The sequence below is a fragment of the Hermetia illucens genome, chromosome 1 (genome assembly GCF_905115235.1).
Source record: "Hermetia illucens chromosome 1, iHerIll2.2.curated.20191125, whole genome shotgun sequence".
Lineage (NCBI taxonomy): Eukaryota > Metazoa > Arthropoda > Insecta > Diptera > Stratiomyidae > Hermetia > Hermetia illucens.
The window spans coordinates 95,347,829-95,362,192 of NC_051849.1; the positions used below are offsets into that span (position 1 = coordinate 95,347,829).

A 14,364-nucleotide genomic window follows, 5' to 3' on the forward strand; every position below is an offset into this window, starting at 1 on the left:
TCATCATGCTTAGCTGGGTTCGAGAGACTACTTTCGGTAGTTATATTGCTGTATTTTTAAGGGAGCGCTCGAATGCGAGGGTCGACTACTTCTTCAAAAATTATAGAAAAACTGACAGTTGAGCGGGTGGCAAGCTTTTCTGAAGACCTAGGTGAGGTTGTCGGGTCTATAAGAGACCTGTTCTGCAGATCTACCAGCGATCCGTAATGGCGTTAGAAGCCTGTGCATGATATGCGACTGCTGAAGTCCGCTGTAACAAAACGCCAAACGCCGTCGAAGTCCCAGACATCCACTTGCCTATAGCCGTAAATATATATAGTTGAGGAATTTGACGCCTCTGGTTTGAGTTGTGCTCAAGGTATGGGACAGCGAATCAATGCCTGACGATTGGCAACGAGGCATTATCTGTCTCATACATAAAAAGGGAGATATCAGACAGTGCAGCAATTATAGAGGTATCACGTGACTGAGTACCATCTATAAGATATTCTCCGCTATCTTGCTAGGCCGGATAGCCCCAAACGCTCAGAACATCTTTGGCCCATACCAAAGAGGCTTCACTCTAGGCAAATCAGCAACGAATCAGATTTTCTATGTGCGGCAAGCGATGGAAAAACTGTTGAAATATGGACAACAGTTGCACCATCTGTTCATCGACTTTAAAGCCGCCTATGATAGCATAGCCATGGTAAAACTGTACACGGTTATGAGAGAATTCAGTATCCCGACGAAATTAATAAGACTGACTAGGCTAACCCTGACCAATGTGCGAGGTCAGATAATAGCAGCAGGATCGCTCTCAAGACCATTCGACATCAACAACGGTTTACGACAAGGGGATGCCCTATCATGCGTCCTCTTTAATCTTACCCTCGAGAAAGTGATCCGTGATGCTGAGGTAAATGCAAGGGGTACGATCCTCTTTAAGTCCACCCAACTACTGGCCTATGCTGACGATATCGACATCATGGGAAGAACCACCCGAGAAGTACAAACTGCCTTCATCCAGATCGAGCAGGCGGCAATAGGCGCGAGATCTTGGACTGCACATCAATGAAGGCAAGACAAAATATATGGTGGCAACGTCAGCACGGAGACGAATCAACCAACAACATCAAACCGCACTGGTCAAACAGGAAGAATAAGGATAGTAGAATACAACTTTGAGACCGTTGACAATTTCTCCTATCTAGGGTCGAAAATCACAACCGGTAAAAGCTACGATGATGAAATCCGCGCACTGTTATTGGCAGCCAATAGAGCCTATTTCAGCTTACAAAGACTTTTCCGCTCGAAACGTCTCACCATTGGGTCAAAGCTCTTACTGTACAAGACAATGATCTTGCCAATCATCATGTATTCCTCGGAAACTTGGGTTCTTAGCAAAAAAAATTGCGAACTCTTGGCCGCGTTCGAGAGAAGAATCCTCCGAAGAATTTTTGGCCCCTACATGAGGATGGACGATTCCGTAGCCTACACAATGACGAAATCTATGAGCGATACCATGACCGTCCGGTTGTGGATAAAATTCGGCTCAATAGGTTACGGTGGGCGGGTTACTTAATCCGTATGGATGAGGATGATCCCACCCGGAAAGTCTAGAAGGGCAATATCTATTTTAGGAAAAGAAGACGAGGCAGACCCTGCCTAAGATGGAGCGATGGCGTAGGTCAGGACGCCAGACAGCTTTTAGGGATATCGAATTGGTGGACCTCGGCGCAAAACCGGGATGTCTGGAGTTCCTTATTAAGGCAGGCCTAGACCGGATACCGGTTGTTGCGCCGTTGATGATGATGATGATGATGGTTTGAGTTGTACGGGATCAATTTGTGATTCCGCGATACCGGGAGGACTGAGACGTTTGTGGCTATGTCGACTAATTAAAGGTGCTTACTCAAAGGATCGTTGATGGTTAGGCGGCTTGGAGCTGCGTTCTGGGTTGCCGCTACCGGAGCTCCCTCAGAGTTTAGCTTTTTGTTAATGTGAACGTGCACTTCCTGGTATATTTCTTTGTCTTGTCGGCAAAGATGCAGTAATATCAACAAACCGCAGGACTCGTTGAGGTCGCCCATTTCGGTTGGCGGACCGCGATCGAGTTCGGCGCCTATCACACAGCTCGCAATGTTGGCGCTAGGTTAGAGACGGTAGTCCCGAGGGTGGCCACCGTCTGCTGAAGCTCAGTAATTTGGCCGTGGTCTCCCGTGACCTTCACTAACCACAGGGCGCCCATGCGCCTCGTGGATCTTGCCAGCGGTTTTTACTAACACTTCCAAAGGCCCGGAGTCTGCACAGACCAAGATGGCATGGTTCCATCCATAGCAACTTCAGGAACTCTACCCCGACTTTGTCCCCGCCCAACTGCTTCACCTCACGCAGCAGCTTTGCACTTACCGACAGTCGCTTGATAAGCGTTCCCTTTAACTTTGAGTAAAATCACTTTTCAAGTGCGTCGGCGAAAAGCGCATGATTAAATCGCATCTCGTCTGTAGTGATGCCCGCGAGCGCGAACTGCACCTCTAATTTTCGGAACCAGGCCTCCGGATTATGTCGCCAAAATGGTGGCACCTGGCCCTTCTCTTTCCGTCTTTGCGGCCACGGTGTGTGAGTGTGTGAGTGAAGCCCCACAATAAGCGCAAAGCGGGACCGGAGCAGAAAATACAACAGCACTACAAACGAAGTGGAACTCCCCCTCAAAGCGAAATCACCAGAGCTCCAATGTCAATATCAAGAAGAGAAACCACGAGAAACGCTAAAATCTCACGGAATAGGTGTTGGCTATCGAATAGAGACGAAGATTGCCTTTTGTTATATGTGCATCATTATTGAAAACAGGATCTATAATAATAATAATCCTTGGCGCAACAATCCATTTTGGATCAGGGCCTTGAAGTGTATTAGAGCACTTCATTCAAGACCGTAACGGTACACTACAGGATTAGGATCCTAGGCAATGTAGCCAACAACGGCGTCTACTGAAGTTTTGAATGAAATATACTGTGTTGATTGGAAACGGAAAGCGACAGAGTCACACATACATATGTGCATACGCCGCATCTGAAAAAAATAAGGTTATTGTCCGGAAGCAATTCGATGGAAAGCTGACTATTAGAACGTAGCAGCCAAACATCACAAATGGTTCAGAAAAGAATCGAGTTAGAGCGCATCGTCCACAGTTAGATACTAGACAGCTACCTCACTCCCCCTTGCCCCTCAAGGGGGGAAATCAGTGCGAGTACACACGATTTCAAATTGTTTTGCCCTTGAGCATGAGCGAGATGTACCGAAAACCCGATCAGCTGTGTTTGACATACTGCCCGGACTTGCCAATGTATTGGTGAGATTGGCAAGTTTTTGCTCATATTATAAGTATAAGTGAATACGTGAAACAACTTTTTGCTATATGGGTCAGCACGCCGTAGTACCAGAATAGCAAAAGCTCACCGATCTCTCTCTTACCAATACGATTTGACGAAAATTATACCTTTTCCTTGTTTAGCGTCTCTGATGTGTACAGATAAGCTTCTGCAAGCACATTTGCAAGTGGGGTCATTTTTGTGAGGGTACTGCCTATAGTAGATCTACTGTGGCATAGTCTACCCTGTGACCCGCTTACTGGTTTTTGCCGGTAATTTACAATAACTAAAAGAAACAAAGGGAAAGAAAAATGCTCTATGGGTGATTAATAGCCATCATTTCACTAGAAGTCTATCCAAAATTGTCCATCTTTTATTTGATGAGACGAAGAAAAACTGGTAATAGAATCGTTTTATTTTGCTCTTCCCTTTTTGTTTGATTGTTAAAAACTACTTATCGTTAATATTGATTACTCATAATTATAAGTTTATTCTCATTTTGGCTACAGAACTACAAGCTATTAACATTGTATTCCGACCGCTATCTGGGAAAATTTATTATATAAACAAAAGTTAGCCGACACGCGACTGAATGATCCAATCAATTGGGTAAATAGACCGCCAATTCGTACAACAATCTCCCCTTTTTACAATCCTGTTGACTGTAGATAAATTAGCAAGATAACCCAGAACAAGTAGTAAACTATTTAATATACCACTTACTGTTTTAAGTCCTCATTCATTCATTTCACCATTCAAAATTTCAGAGTAAGGGAAACGTGTCAGTTTTTATTATAGACAGAAGCGTAAGGACCTTACAAATCGAACAAATCATCGAGAGGACCAAACAGCGAAGCTAACGTAGTGCAAGTTGGTGTTTTAATTTACCGTTCTTACTCTTTTGGTATCATCTAAATTGCAAGGGAAAATAAGGTTGAATACTTAAAATGGGGATGATTGTATCCTTTCTGCAACCCAAGGATAAAGTACCCGATTTCATAGAATTCACAGCAGAAGATGTAACCAACATAAAACGGACATGGGTACTTCCGCATGAACATCCAATGGACGTTGGCGAGAAAATTCTCTACAAATATTTCGAGACATTTCCGGTCTATCAAGAGTTCTTCGAGCACTTCAAAAATTACCCTTTATTGACCTTAAAGGTAATGTCATCTTCGTAGAAAGATATAAAATCATTAAACCTATTTTTCCCCAATTTTCTTTAAGGGTGCACCTGGTTTTCGAACACATGCCGGTCGAATGATTCGAGTTTTCGATAGCAATGTGGACGTCCTGGCCGAAGGAAACATTGAAACGGAAATGGAGAAAATTTGGCTACCGATTGCCCGGAGTCATTATCGACGAGAAATTCCACAAAAGGCTTTTCGGGTAAGATGGAAATTTTCTTGAGATTGGAGAACTGGCTGAAGTGTTTTTCCTGTGAATAGGATTTTAGAACTATTGCGGTCGAAGGACTTCAAGAATTGTGTAACTTAACGGAGGCCGAATGCAAATCGTACAAAGTATTTTTCAATAACGTCCATCATGTTGTATTTGAAGGACTAGAGGCTGTGGCAAAACTTGAAGGACATCACCATCATGCTCATAACATATAATCTGCAATGAATAGATAAGTGAGAAATCGTTCTTCTTTCACTACAAACTTGTTTTAAGCCCAGGAAATATCCTTAAAGGTTAATATATTATATGTAGTAATTGTCCTTATGGCAAAATGAAGCAAAGGCAAAGGCAATATAGTGAATAGAATTCATTAGTTCCAGTAGTGATTCTATTTTATGGTATTTCGCGACAACTTTTTTTAAACTCTTCATCTTATCAGCGGTGAAATGTGAATGATAGTACACAAAGCTTGTCTTAATCCATATCATTAACGGTGTCTGCTCCATGGAAAACTTATGTAATGGATCTGTCAATTTAAGGATTAACAACAAGTTTGAGACCAAAAGCTTCAGGTGTGAAAAATTGTGTGGTATTCTTATGTGAAGAACTTGGGGTGCACGACTATTCCACATTACCATGAACCTGATAATTTATAATGTCTTCGAGTAAATTGAATTCACGTGAAAAACACAAATTTGCCCTAACAATAATATTAATAATTAAAAGGGATTCGTACTACTTTGGGAAGAACTGTTGTGTTTCTTATCAGAGCTCTCGCAGCTTTTCCACATGCATCAGCGAATACGTTTTCTAAATAGCTTTTGGAATAACTCAAGCATTTGCCCACCCAAAAGACCGCAGTGTTTCTGACTTCCTTGTGGGACAAGACATTTTATATTCTCTCATGCTTTAGGTTTTCATAGGCGTTTTCGATGGTCAGCAACGCGCACAGAGCCACTTCTTCAGTTTCTATTGTTGCTGTTTATATCTACGCTTTCAGACAAAGGATGACAATCTGGAAAACCTAGGGTGACAAAATTCCATTTCGCCCACTCTAGGGGTAAAGGCAACTCCTGCCAACCTCAGTACTCTTAATGTGCGCCCCCAGGCTACACCGTCGCTTATTACAGTCAGAAAGGAACTTGGAATGGAACCCTTTAGAGTAGTACTCGAAAAATGCCATCTGTTCCGGATAAGTTCCGTGGTTTAGAAGTCCCAAATACAATTTTTGTTCTAATTTCTGAGCACAACTTTCTTGCTATTGTTCATCATCATTATCAACGGCGCAACAACCGGTATCCGGTCTAGGCCTGCCTTAATAAGGAACCCCAGACATCCCGGTTTTGCGCCGAGGTCCACCAATTCGATATCCCTAAAAGCTGTCTGGCGTCCTGACCTATTTTTTTTGCTAAGAACCCAACTCTCCGAGGAATACATGAGGACTGGCAAGATCATTGTCTTGTACAGTATGAGCTTTGACCCTATAGTGAGACGTTTCGAGCGGAAAAGTCTTTGTAAGCTGAGATAGGCTCTGTTGGCTGACAACAACCGTGCGCGGATTTCATCATCGTAGCTGTTATCGGTTGTGATTTTCGACTGTAGATAGGAGAAATTGTCAACGGTCTCAAAGTTGTATTCTTCTATCCTTATTCTTCTTCGTGTTTGACCAGTGCGATTTGATGTTGTTGGTTGATTCGTCTTCAGTGCTGACGTTGCCACTATATATTTTGTCTTGCCTTCATTGGTGTGCAGCCCAAAATCTCGCGCCGATTGCCGCCTGCTCGATCTGGATGAAGGCAACTTGTACATCTCGGGTGGTCCTTCCCATGATGTCGATATCGTCAGCATAAGCCAGTAGTTGGGTGGACTTAAAGAGGATCGTACCTCTTGCATTTATCTCAGCATCACGGATCACTTTCTCGAGGGCCAGGCTAAAGAGGACGCATGATAGGGCATCCTCTTGTCGTAGACCGTTGTTGATGTCGAATGGTCTTGAGAGTGATCCTGCTGCTATTATCTGGCCTCGCACATTGGTCAGGGTCAGCCTAGTCAGTCTTATTAATTTCGTCGGGATACTGAATTCTCTCATGGCCGTGTACAGTTTTACCCTGGCTTTGCTATCATAGGCGACATTAAAATCGATGAACAGATGGTGCAACTGTTGTCCATATTCCAACAGTTTTTCCATCGGTTGTCGCACAGAGAAAATCTTATCTGTTGCTGATTTGCCTAGAGTGAAGCATCTTTGGTATGGGCCAATGATGTTCTGAGCGTATGGGGCTATCCGGCCCAGCGAGATAGCGGAGAATATCTTATAGATGGTACTCAGTAACGTGATAATGCCTCGTTACCAATCGTCAGGGATTGATTCGCTGTCCCATACCTTGAGCACCAGTTGATGAACCACTTGGAGTAACTGGTCGCCTCCATATTTAACCAATTCGGTTGTAATTCCATCGGCTCCTCGCGACTTATGATTTTTTAGCCGATGAATTGCACGGACTGTTTCTCCTAAACTTGGTGGTGGCAGTATTTGTCCGTCGTCTTCAGTTGGCGAGACCTCCAACTCGCCGATGTTCTGGTTGTTCAGCAGCTCATCAAAGTACTCAACCCATCGCTCTAATATGCCCATTCTGTCGGAAATCAGATTTGCCTCTTTCTCTCCGCAGGATGAGCATCGAGGTGTATAAGGCTTCATCCTGCTGACTTGTTGGTAAAACTTCCGCGCCTGGTGCGGTTGCTCCCTGTACTTTTCTAATTCACAGACTTGCTGGTTCTCCCAGGCCACCTTTTTCCGTCTGTGAAGTCGTTTCTCCGCTCGACGAAGTTCGTGATAAGTCTCTGCGCGTGCCCGCGTTCTTTGAGAATGCAACATTACTCGGTAGGCGGCATTCTTCCGTTCCGTTTCTAGATTGCAGTCATCGTCAAACCAGCCGTTCCGACTCCTTTTGCGGCTGGGGCCAAGTATGTTTGTTGTCGTATCCAAGATAACGTTCTTCAGGTGATTGTGAAGATCATTTGTTGATACTTCATCTCCAGATCCTCTGTTGGCGTCCATTTCCCTCTTATAGGTGTCGCGGAGGGTTGTGTTGTGGATGGCTTCTGTGTTCACTCTCACCTGATTATCAGAGGGGATTCTAGGTGGTATTGTTATTCGAGCTCGGAGCACCATACCAACGAGATAGTGATCCGAGTCTATATTGGCCCCCCTATATGTTCTGACATTCATCAAGGCTGAGAGGTGGCGCCGTTCGATCAACACGTGGTCAATTTGGTTGAAAGTGGTCCCGTCTGGAGAGGCCCACGTATGTTTGTGGACCGCTTTCCGCGCAAAGCAGGTACTTCCAACAACCATTTCGTGTGACCCTGCTAATTGAATAATCCGTAGTCCGTTATCATTTCTATTTTCGTGTAAGCTATGGGAGACAACGTATCGCCTGAATACGAGCTCCTTCCCTACTTGGCTGTTAAAATCCCCAAGTAATATTTTAATATCATATCTGGGACAGGCTTCGAGGGTTCGTTCTACTACCTCGTAGAAAGTATCCTTCTCCGACTTTGCAGTCTCCTTTGTATGGGCGTGAACGTTAGTGAGGCTTATATTTCTAAACTTGCCTCGCAAGCGTAGAGTGCATAGCCGTTCGCTTATGTTTTCAAAGCCGATAACAGCAGGTTTCATTTTTTGGCTTTTTTTGGCCTACTCCGAACACATAGTTTACTGGATGACCGCTATAATATATGGTGTAGCGGCTCTTCTCCAGGAAACCGGTCCCCGTCCATCGCATCTCTTGTAACGCTGTTATATCAGCCCTATATTGGGACAGGGTATCGGCTAGCTGCTCATCAGCTTTATCTCTGTACAGGCAGCGCACGTTCCATGAGAAAATGCGCAAATCGTTAATCCATTGTCGTTGCCGGGTTCGTCCGGGTCCATCCTGTCCAAGGCTCCTTTCGTGGCTCCGTAACATCGGTTTTCCGTGTAGGGTTGTCAACCCTACACAACCCCCAACCAGGATGTCCCGTTTTTAGGCGCGGGAGACTCGCCTTCATCCTTCTCCGTCTGCAGCTTTTCGTTACGAAAGAGCTCCCAGCGGTCACCACGTGGAGGTGAAGATAGGGTTTGGTAGTAAAGCTGTTGGTGTTGGTTCAGCAGGCATTTCCCAGGTTTTATACTCCATCATGGGTACCAATCCACGTTTCGCACTGGGACCTATACTAACCTTTGATCACCTTGCTATTGTTCAGTTTTTATAAAATTTGGCCAGTTCCCGGCTTTTGTCTGTGTATTTAAAACTCTACCTTCATCTTGGTTAGGTTCTTCTTCCACCAAGATGATGAGGTTGCCTCCCATGTGTCTTTGGTGACTTTATTCCACAATTGCTTCCAATTCCGGTTTGTTCCAAATGTCACTACACACCTTTTAGAGAAGCCAGTTGTTACTCATGTCTTTTATCATACATAGAAATTCCAATCTGTTCTCCTGGTATTCCTCATTCTCCTATCTGGTTAAAAAATGCAGTCAAACGTAGGGATTCGTCACATTAAATATGATCTAAATTATTCTGCCGTGTTCTCCTTAATGTAGTCTACCAGTAGTAGTAAGTAAACTTCCCGTTCCGTCCCGTCCTTGCCCTCTCATTCTCTCGACATTAAGTTTTGGAATTTTTCCCTTCCTCTTATAAATGAGTATTATCCCCGTATATGACGTATATATAGGTAAAATAGCCAGTCTAATGCCCTTGACCACGCTAGCACAGCTAATGCCTGTCCATATGGTTCCTTTCCCTCTGATCTACGGGAGACATTCTCTTAGTTGAGTTGGTGGCTTTGGTGTCATGAGAAGTTTTTCGCCTTGACAGCTAATATCCACGGCAAGGCTCTGCTCTTGGCAGTTCCTCGGCGAATACAGTCGGTGTTCCGCTGGCGGCTGTCGGGGGCCGAGTCTACTCGCACTACCTAGCAGCCGCGAGCCTGAGATGGTGAAGGCTTACAAGCTGTGCCAAGTCAAGGAGAATTCGGCCCGCTTATAACATAGCCCGATCACAAGAGCTCCTGTGCCAGACGCGTGCAAATGCATTCAAGATTACGGCGATCTGCACGGAGCACTGGCCCATAGGGGACCATGCCGCTAGGCTCGGCTTACCGTACAACTCGCATTGCCGAAGCTGCGAAGAAGGAAGGGAAACCCTCATGCACTTTCTTTGCGATTGCCCAGCTCTGGCTCGAGTCAGGCTGCGGACACTGGGTAAACCATGCTTTGGGGACCTCAGCGAGATTTCTAGCTGCAGGGTCGGAGAGCTGCTTTCCTTCGTGAATGCTACGGGCTGGCTCTGAAAATCCGAGCCGGCGGGACTCTGCTTCTCTGCTCCCATAACAGCAGTCACGGTCTTAGGAGTTTGTGGCATCAAAACGGCGCACCAAAGCGCTAATTGGGCTCCTCGGAGCAGCCACTGATATCTACCTACCTACCCGTCTTATCCATTCGTTCATTCCTATAGGTACTTATTTGTTCTACTATGAAGGAAATAACCGGTAATAGTTCCTCACAGCGATCAACAGAGTCTTCAATCCCTTCCGTTCATCGATCCTTCCATGATTTCACAGTGAACCAGATCTTGTGATGCCCCTTCGGAATTTGGCCGACGGCATAAGTAGCACCCGATAAAAGAACATTTTTAAAGACAGCCCAATGTTCACCAATATTCGCAGACGTATTACTCAGGGTATCTGCCGCCCCATCAGTAAGATAGCTTTCCCTCTTTCGAGTGGCAGCTCGATCATACAAGCGATTGATGTTCAACTTGAAGGGTCGCAGCTTTCCAATCCTGCGAGAAGTAGCAGACCCAACACGGAAGCGAAGTTAAGTGACGAATAAATGTTAATCCCTTTTGAGGCCAATGTCAGCGACTCTCTTATTACAAATATCCAGCAGACAACTTCTAAATCGACTGCTGGTGGCGAGGTGATCGATATGATTGCTTGTCTGTGCTCGAACAAAATGGCACCAATTACGAGGCGGTGGAAGTTGCTAAAATCCAAGACCGTATTTCATCATCATCACATGCCCACTTTGGCATTCACTTCACCTATCACGATCATAATGTCACCATCTCCTGAGTTGCGTGTAATGCAAATTGTTCTTCACTATATCGGTAATGTCCGTTGATACATAGAATCCGGTTCCCACCGTAGCCGTGGGTAACAATCCAACACCAGATTGGCATTTGCTACCACTTGGCCAGAGTACAGAAGCATCGTACCGCAAGAGGGAAAGGAGTACTTTCTAGAGTGCCACCATCTCATTCAGCTTAAACCCAGAATATCCAGCTTATATCCTTAAATTTCTAATTGAAGTTGGAGAAAGCAGGCGTTGAGGGGACCCTTGGCATCATTCCAGAGACCAATCATAAGCGGTTTCCGATAGCCATAGGTCATAGCTGTGATGTCAGTCCCTATTCGAGGAGTTGTTGACGTTTCTAATGGGAGTAAAGTTTCAAGTTGCTATCCCACAAATTTCTATCCTTTTTAGTCGCCTTTTACAACAAACAGAGGAAACTTTCAATGTATTTTTAAGCCCCAACTCAGAGCTCTAAAACACATATCTTACGGGACAAATTAATACAATTGGTGAGTAACTACGCTGCAAGAGTAAGGTTGCGCTTAAGTACAACTCCTTTAGCTAAGAGGTTCGACATTGTTTTAAATAAACTGCATATCTTTATATTTCCTGGTTTTTCACCATACCATCAAGGAATGCCCCCAATGGTATATTTGCGGCACTCGTTCATACGACCTACAATGTTTTCTAATTTTACTGTGCTATTTCACCAAATGACGAACATATAATTGACGTAACAAAAATAATCTTTGTAAACTTTCTCTTTAAATCTGTCGATGGGAATCTCACCTTCAGGGGATGCTTGAGGGAAGGTAGGCTTTCTCGCTCCAGCTTCATAGCCAAAGAAATTCACTCTGCTGTTATCCTTAACAAGCATTTTAGGAATATACAGTTGCTAATGTCTGCGTACGGCAACTACAAATGAGAACCATCATTTTCGCTTTCTAAAAATTTGCGATTGCTTCAACCCCTTCAGGATCTCCTAAGAACCCTAGACTGTTTCTCTTCTGTTCTGCATCAAAAGTTTTCTCGGCCATCTTGGGGTAGTGCCATAACCGGCAGTGGAGTTTTTGCGTTTTCGAATTTTGATCAAGACGTCTGCAAGCATCTGGCCTGCATGCTAACGTAATTTTTTCTTCGTGGTTGTACCGGGCCAGAATGATACTTCAGAGACAATTTTTTTAGGCGGACTTAAAACTATTAGACCACAGGGCGATCACTTCTCAATCGCTACCCCCCTGTAGCAAACTAACCAACCTACACTTTCCAGATATTTGACAGAGCAGTGAAATCGAACTTAGTGTTGTTAATGTGTTAATGACATTGAGTTTAATGCCCCTATATCACTTTTTCTATTAATTACCCCTACCTCCATCCCTAAACCCAAAGTCATTTGTCCTAAGTGCATGACTCTTTGAGAGAGCCAGAAAATATTATTAGCCTATTTGAAGTTTTTTTTTAATAGAAACTCCACGCTCAACAAAAGCCTATACTCTGGGCAAAGCAACATGACGGAATTGCAGCCGGGTCTTATAAGTGGTCGCTATTGAATGTCGGAGGAACCCCTTCGTCCCTGTGAGTCATCCCGGACGAAACATGGAAGCTAGACTGTGCGATTATCAATTGATCTCTCTCTCTTTAACTATTGCTGATCACGTTACGGTCAATCTAACTGTACCATCAAGGGAGGCAAAGGATTTTTCGCCCGAAATGCACAATTATGGAACTATCAGCCTTCGAAACTCTCTTTAATTCAATTTTTGGTTAAGCATTGAGGAGTCCTAAGTCCGCATCCACTTGATGTCGAACCGAACCAAGTGAAGAGCAACTTGCTTCTAGTCGGGAGCGTATAATATCTGTGGGCCGCTTCGGTCACGTTGCCCTCGGGTTGGGGTGAGGCAGCGTCTGATGAGTTGCCTCTGGTACGAAACCATAGCTGTCTTCATCCCTCTTTTAATTCTCTTTAGCTATTAAACTCAAAATTTTCAGCACGAAATATACATTTTCTCCTCCTCTTTTTCTCCTTTCCCTCCTTCAAAAATTGAATCTTAAAAAATGATGTTTTCTTTCCTTTCGACAGGCCAATACGGAGTTCATACATTTTATTCGCGAGTTGGAATTTTCGCAGCCTGTAATGATGCTCACCCTTTTTACAACCAACACATAATGCAAGGACTAATTGGAAAATAAAAAATCATCATTTTTGTTAAAAATGCTTTGTTTATCGATTATTTTTTACATAATATAATATAAATAAAATATAATTTTTCCCTCAATTGCAAATAACAATATCTATACTTTATAGAATAATTATTTAGTATCTATTCTATGTTATTCAACAATAACATACTAAATCTGAAAGACTAGTGCAACTATTACATGTACTGAATAAGAATTTATATACTAAAAATGTTTACTAAATAAAAGATATAAAAAGATCCGAACTTATTACGTAATGAATAATTAATTATTTCGATTCAGCTTCACATCCAAAACTAATTAACTAAAGCAAAATCATCAAATAATAAGAAAGGATCTAATGAGACGAGATTTTCATATGGCCCTACTGGTATCGCAATCAAAAAGTTGGCGTGTATGATGTTTCCGAAAATATGCGGCGTCCTGTATACTGGGGTATGGAACAGATTGTTCCCGAAATATCGATATTTGCTTTATAAAATAATCACTACTGGCTTGGTGCCAGTTTGTGTAAGCGGATCTACACAAACCGGACACCGCAAATCAGTGAAGCTGTGAAGAGGAAAACAGACCCTTTATAAATGAGGACATGGGAACTGGTGTACCTCGAAATACGCAATTCTAACAAAACTCAAACAAAATGGGATGGAGTTTCTGGCGGTACGGTGTGAAAGAAATCTGGTCACATGCCGGCCGTGGTATGTCAAAACTCATGAAAGTTGGTCAAATTAACCTGCAGCATGCCAAAGCCTCGGCGGGTGTTAGGTAGTCATATTGTCAAATCACCGGCACCTAAAATTCAGTCCGATTATTGCAATCTGTAATACAAAGACGGAATCCTAGGTAAACGGATTGGACAAAGTTCGATGAGCTTCTTACCAATAAAATGGGGCGACTAAGGACTCCTAGAAGATGAATTAGGAACTCAAAGTCGCACATTTTTAGAGCTTTATGAACGGACTTGTCCTATTACCCCGGGCAAAGCGGTAAAACGGTTCCCTGGTGAAACTGCAAACTGCAAAAACTCAGGAAATCAATCAGACGGGTTCTGAGCCGTGCTTGTAAAAGCGATATGAATGAAGACTGGTTAAACTTCCGGAACGCACAGTGTCAATATAAAGAGGCTCGTAAAGTGTTCGAAACGAGACTATTTTAGGGCATGCAGGGAGGAACTGGAAGTGAAAGAGAGACTTCGAGGCTGTCGGCGGCGAAGCCCTTTAAAGGGATGAGTCGACCAAATTGAACAGGAAGCAGATGGTACTTTCACTGCCGACTGGAATCAGTATATCC

General features: G+C 43.7%; 1 protein-coding gene across 1 annotated transcript in view; it reads left to right on the top strand.

Moving 5' to 3' along the window:
- Positions 1 to 13,624, top strand: part of LOC119661360 (globin CTT-I/CTT-IA-like) — a 38,399-nt gene extending 24,775 nt beyond the window's left edge. The window contains exons 2-5 of the mRNA XM_038070669.1: positions 4,121 to 4,519; positions 4,584 to 4,745; positions 4,805 to 4,990; positions 12,956 to 13,624. Of these exons, the coding sequence (XP_037926597.1) occupies positions 4,301 to 4,519; positions 4,584 to 4,745; positions 4,805 to 4,972 (549 nt within the window). The 5' untranslated portion in view covers positions 4,121 to 4,300 and the 3' untranslated portion in view covers positions 4,973 to 4,990; positions 12,956 to 13,624. The remainder of the gene's footprint in view (positions 1 to 4,120; positions 4,520 to 4,583; positions 4,746 to 4,804; positions 4,991 to 12,955) is intronic.
- The last annotated feature ends 740 nt before the right edge of the window (positions 13,625 to 14,364 follow it).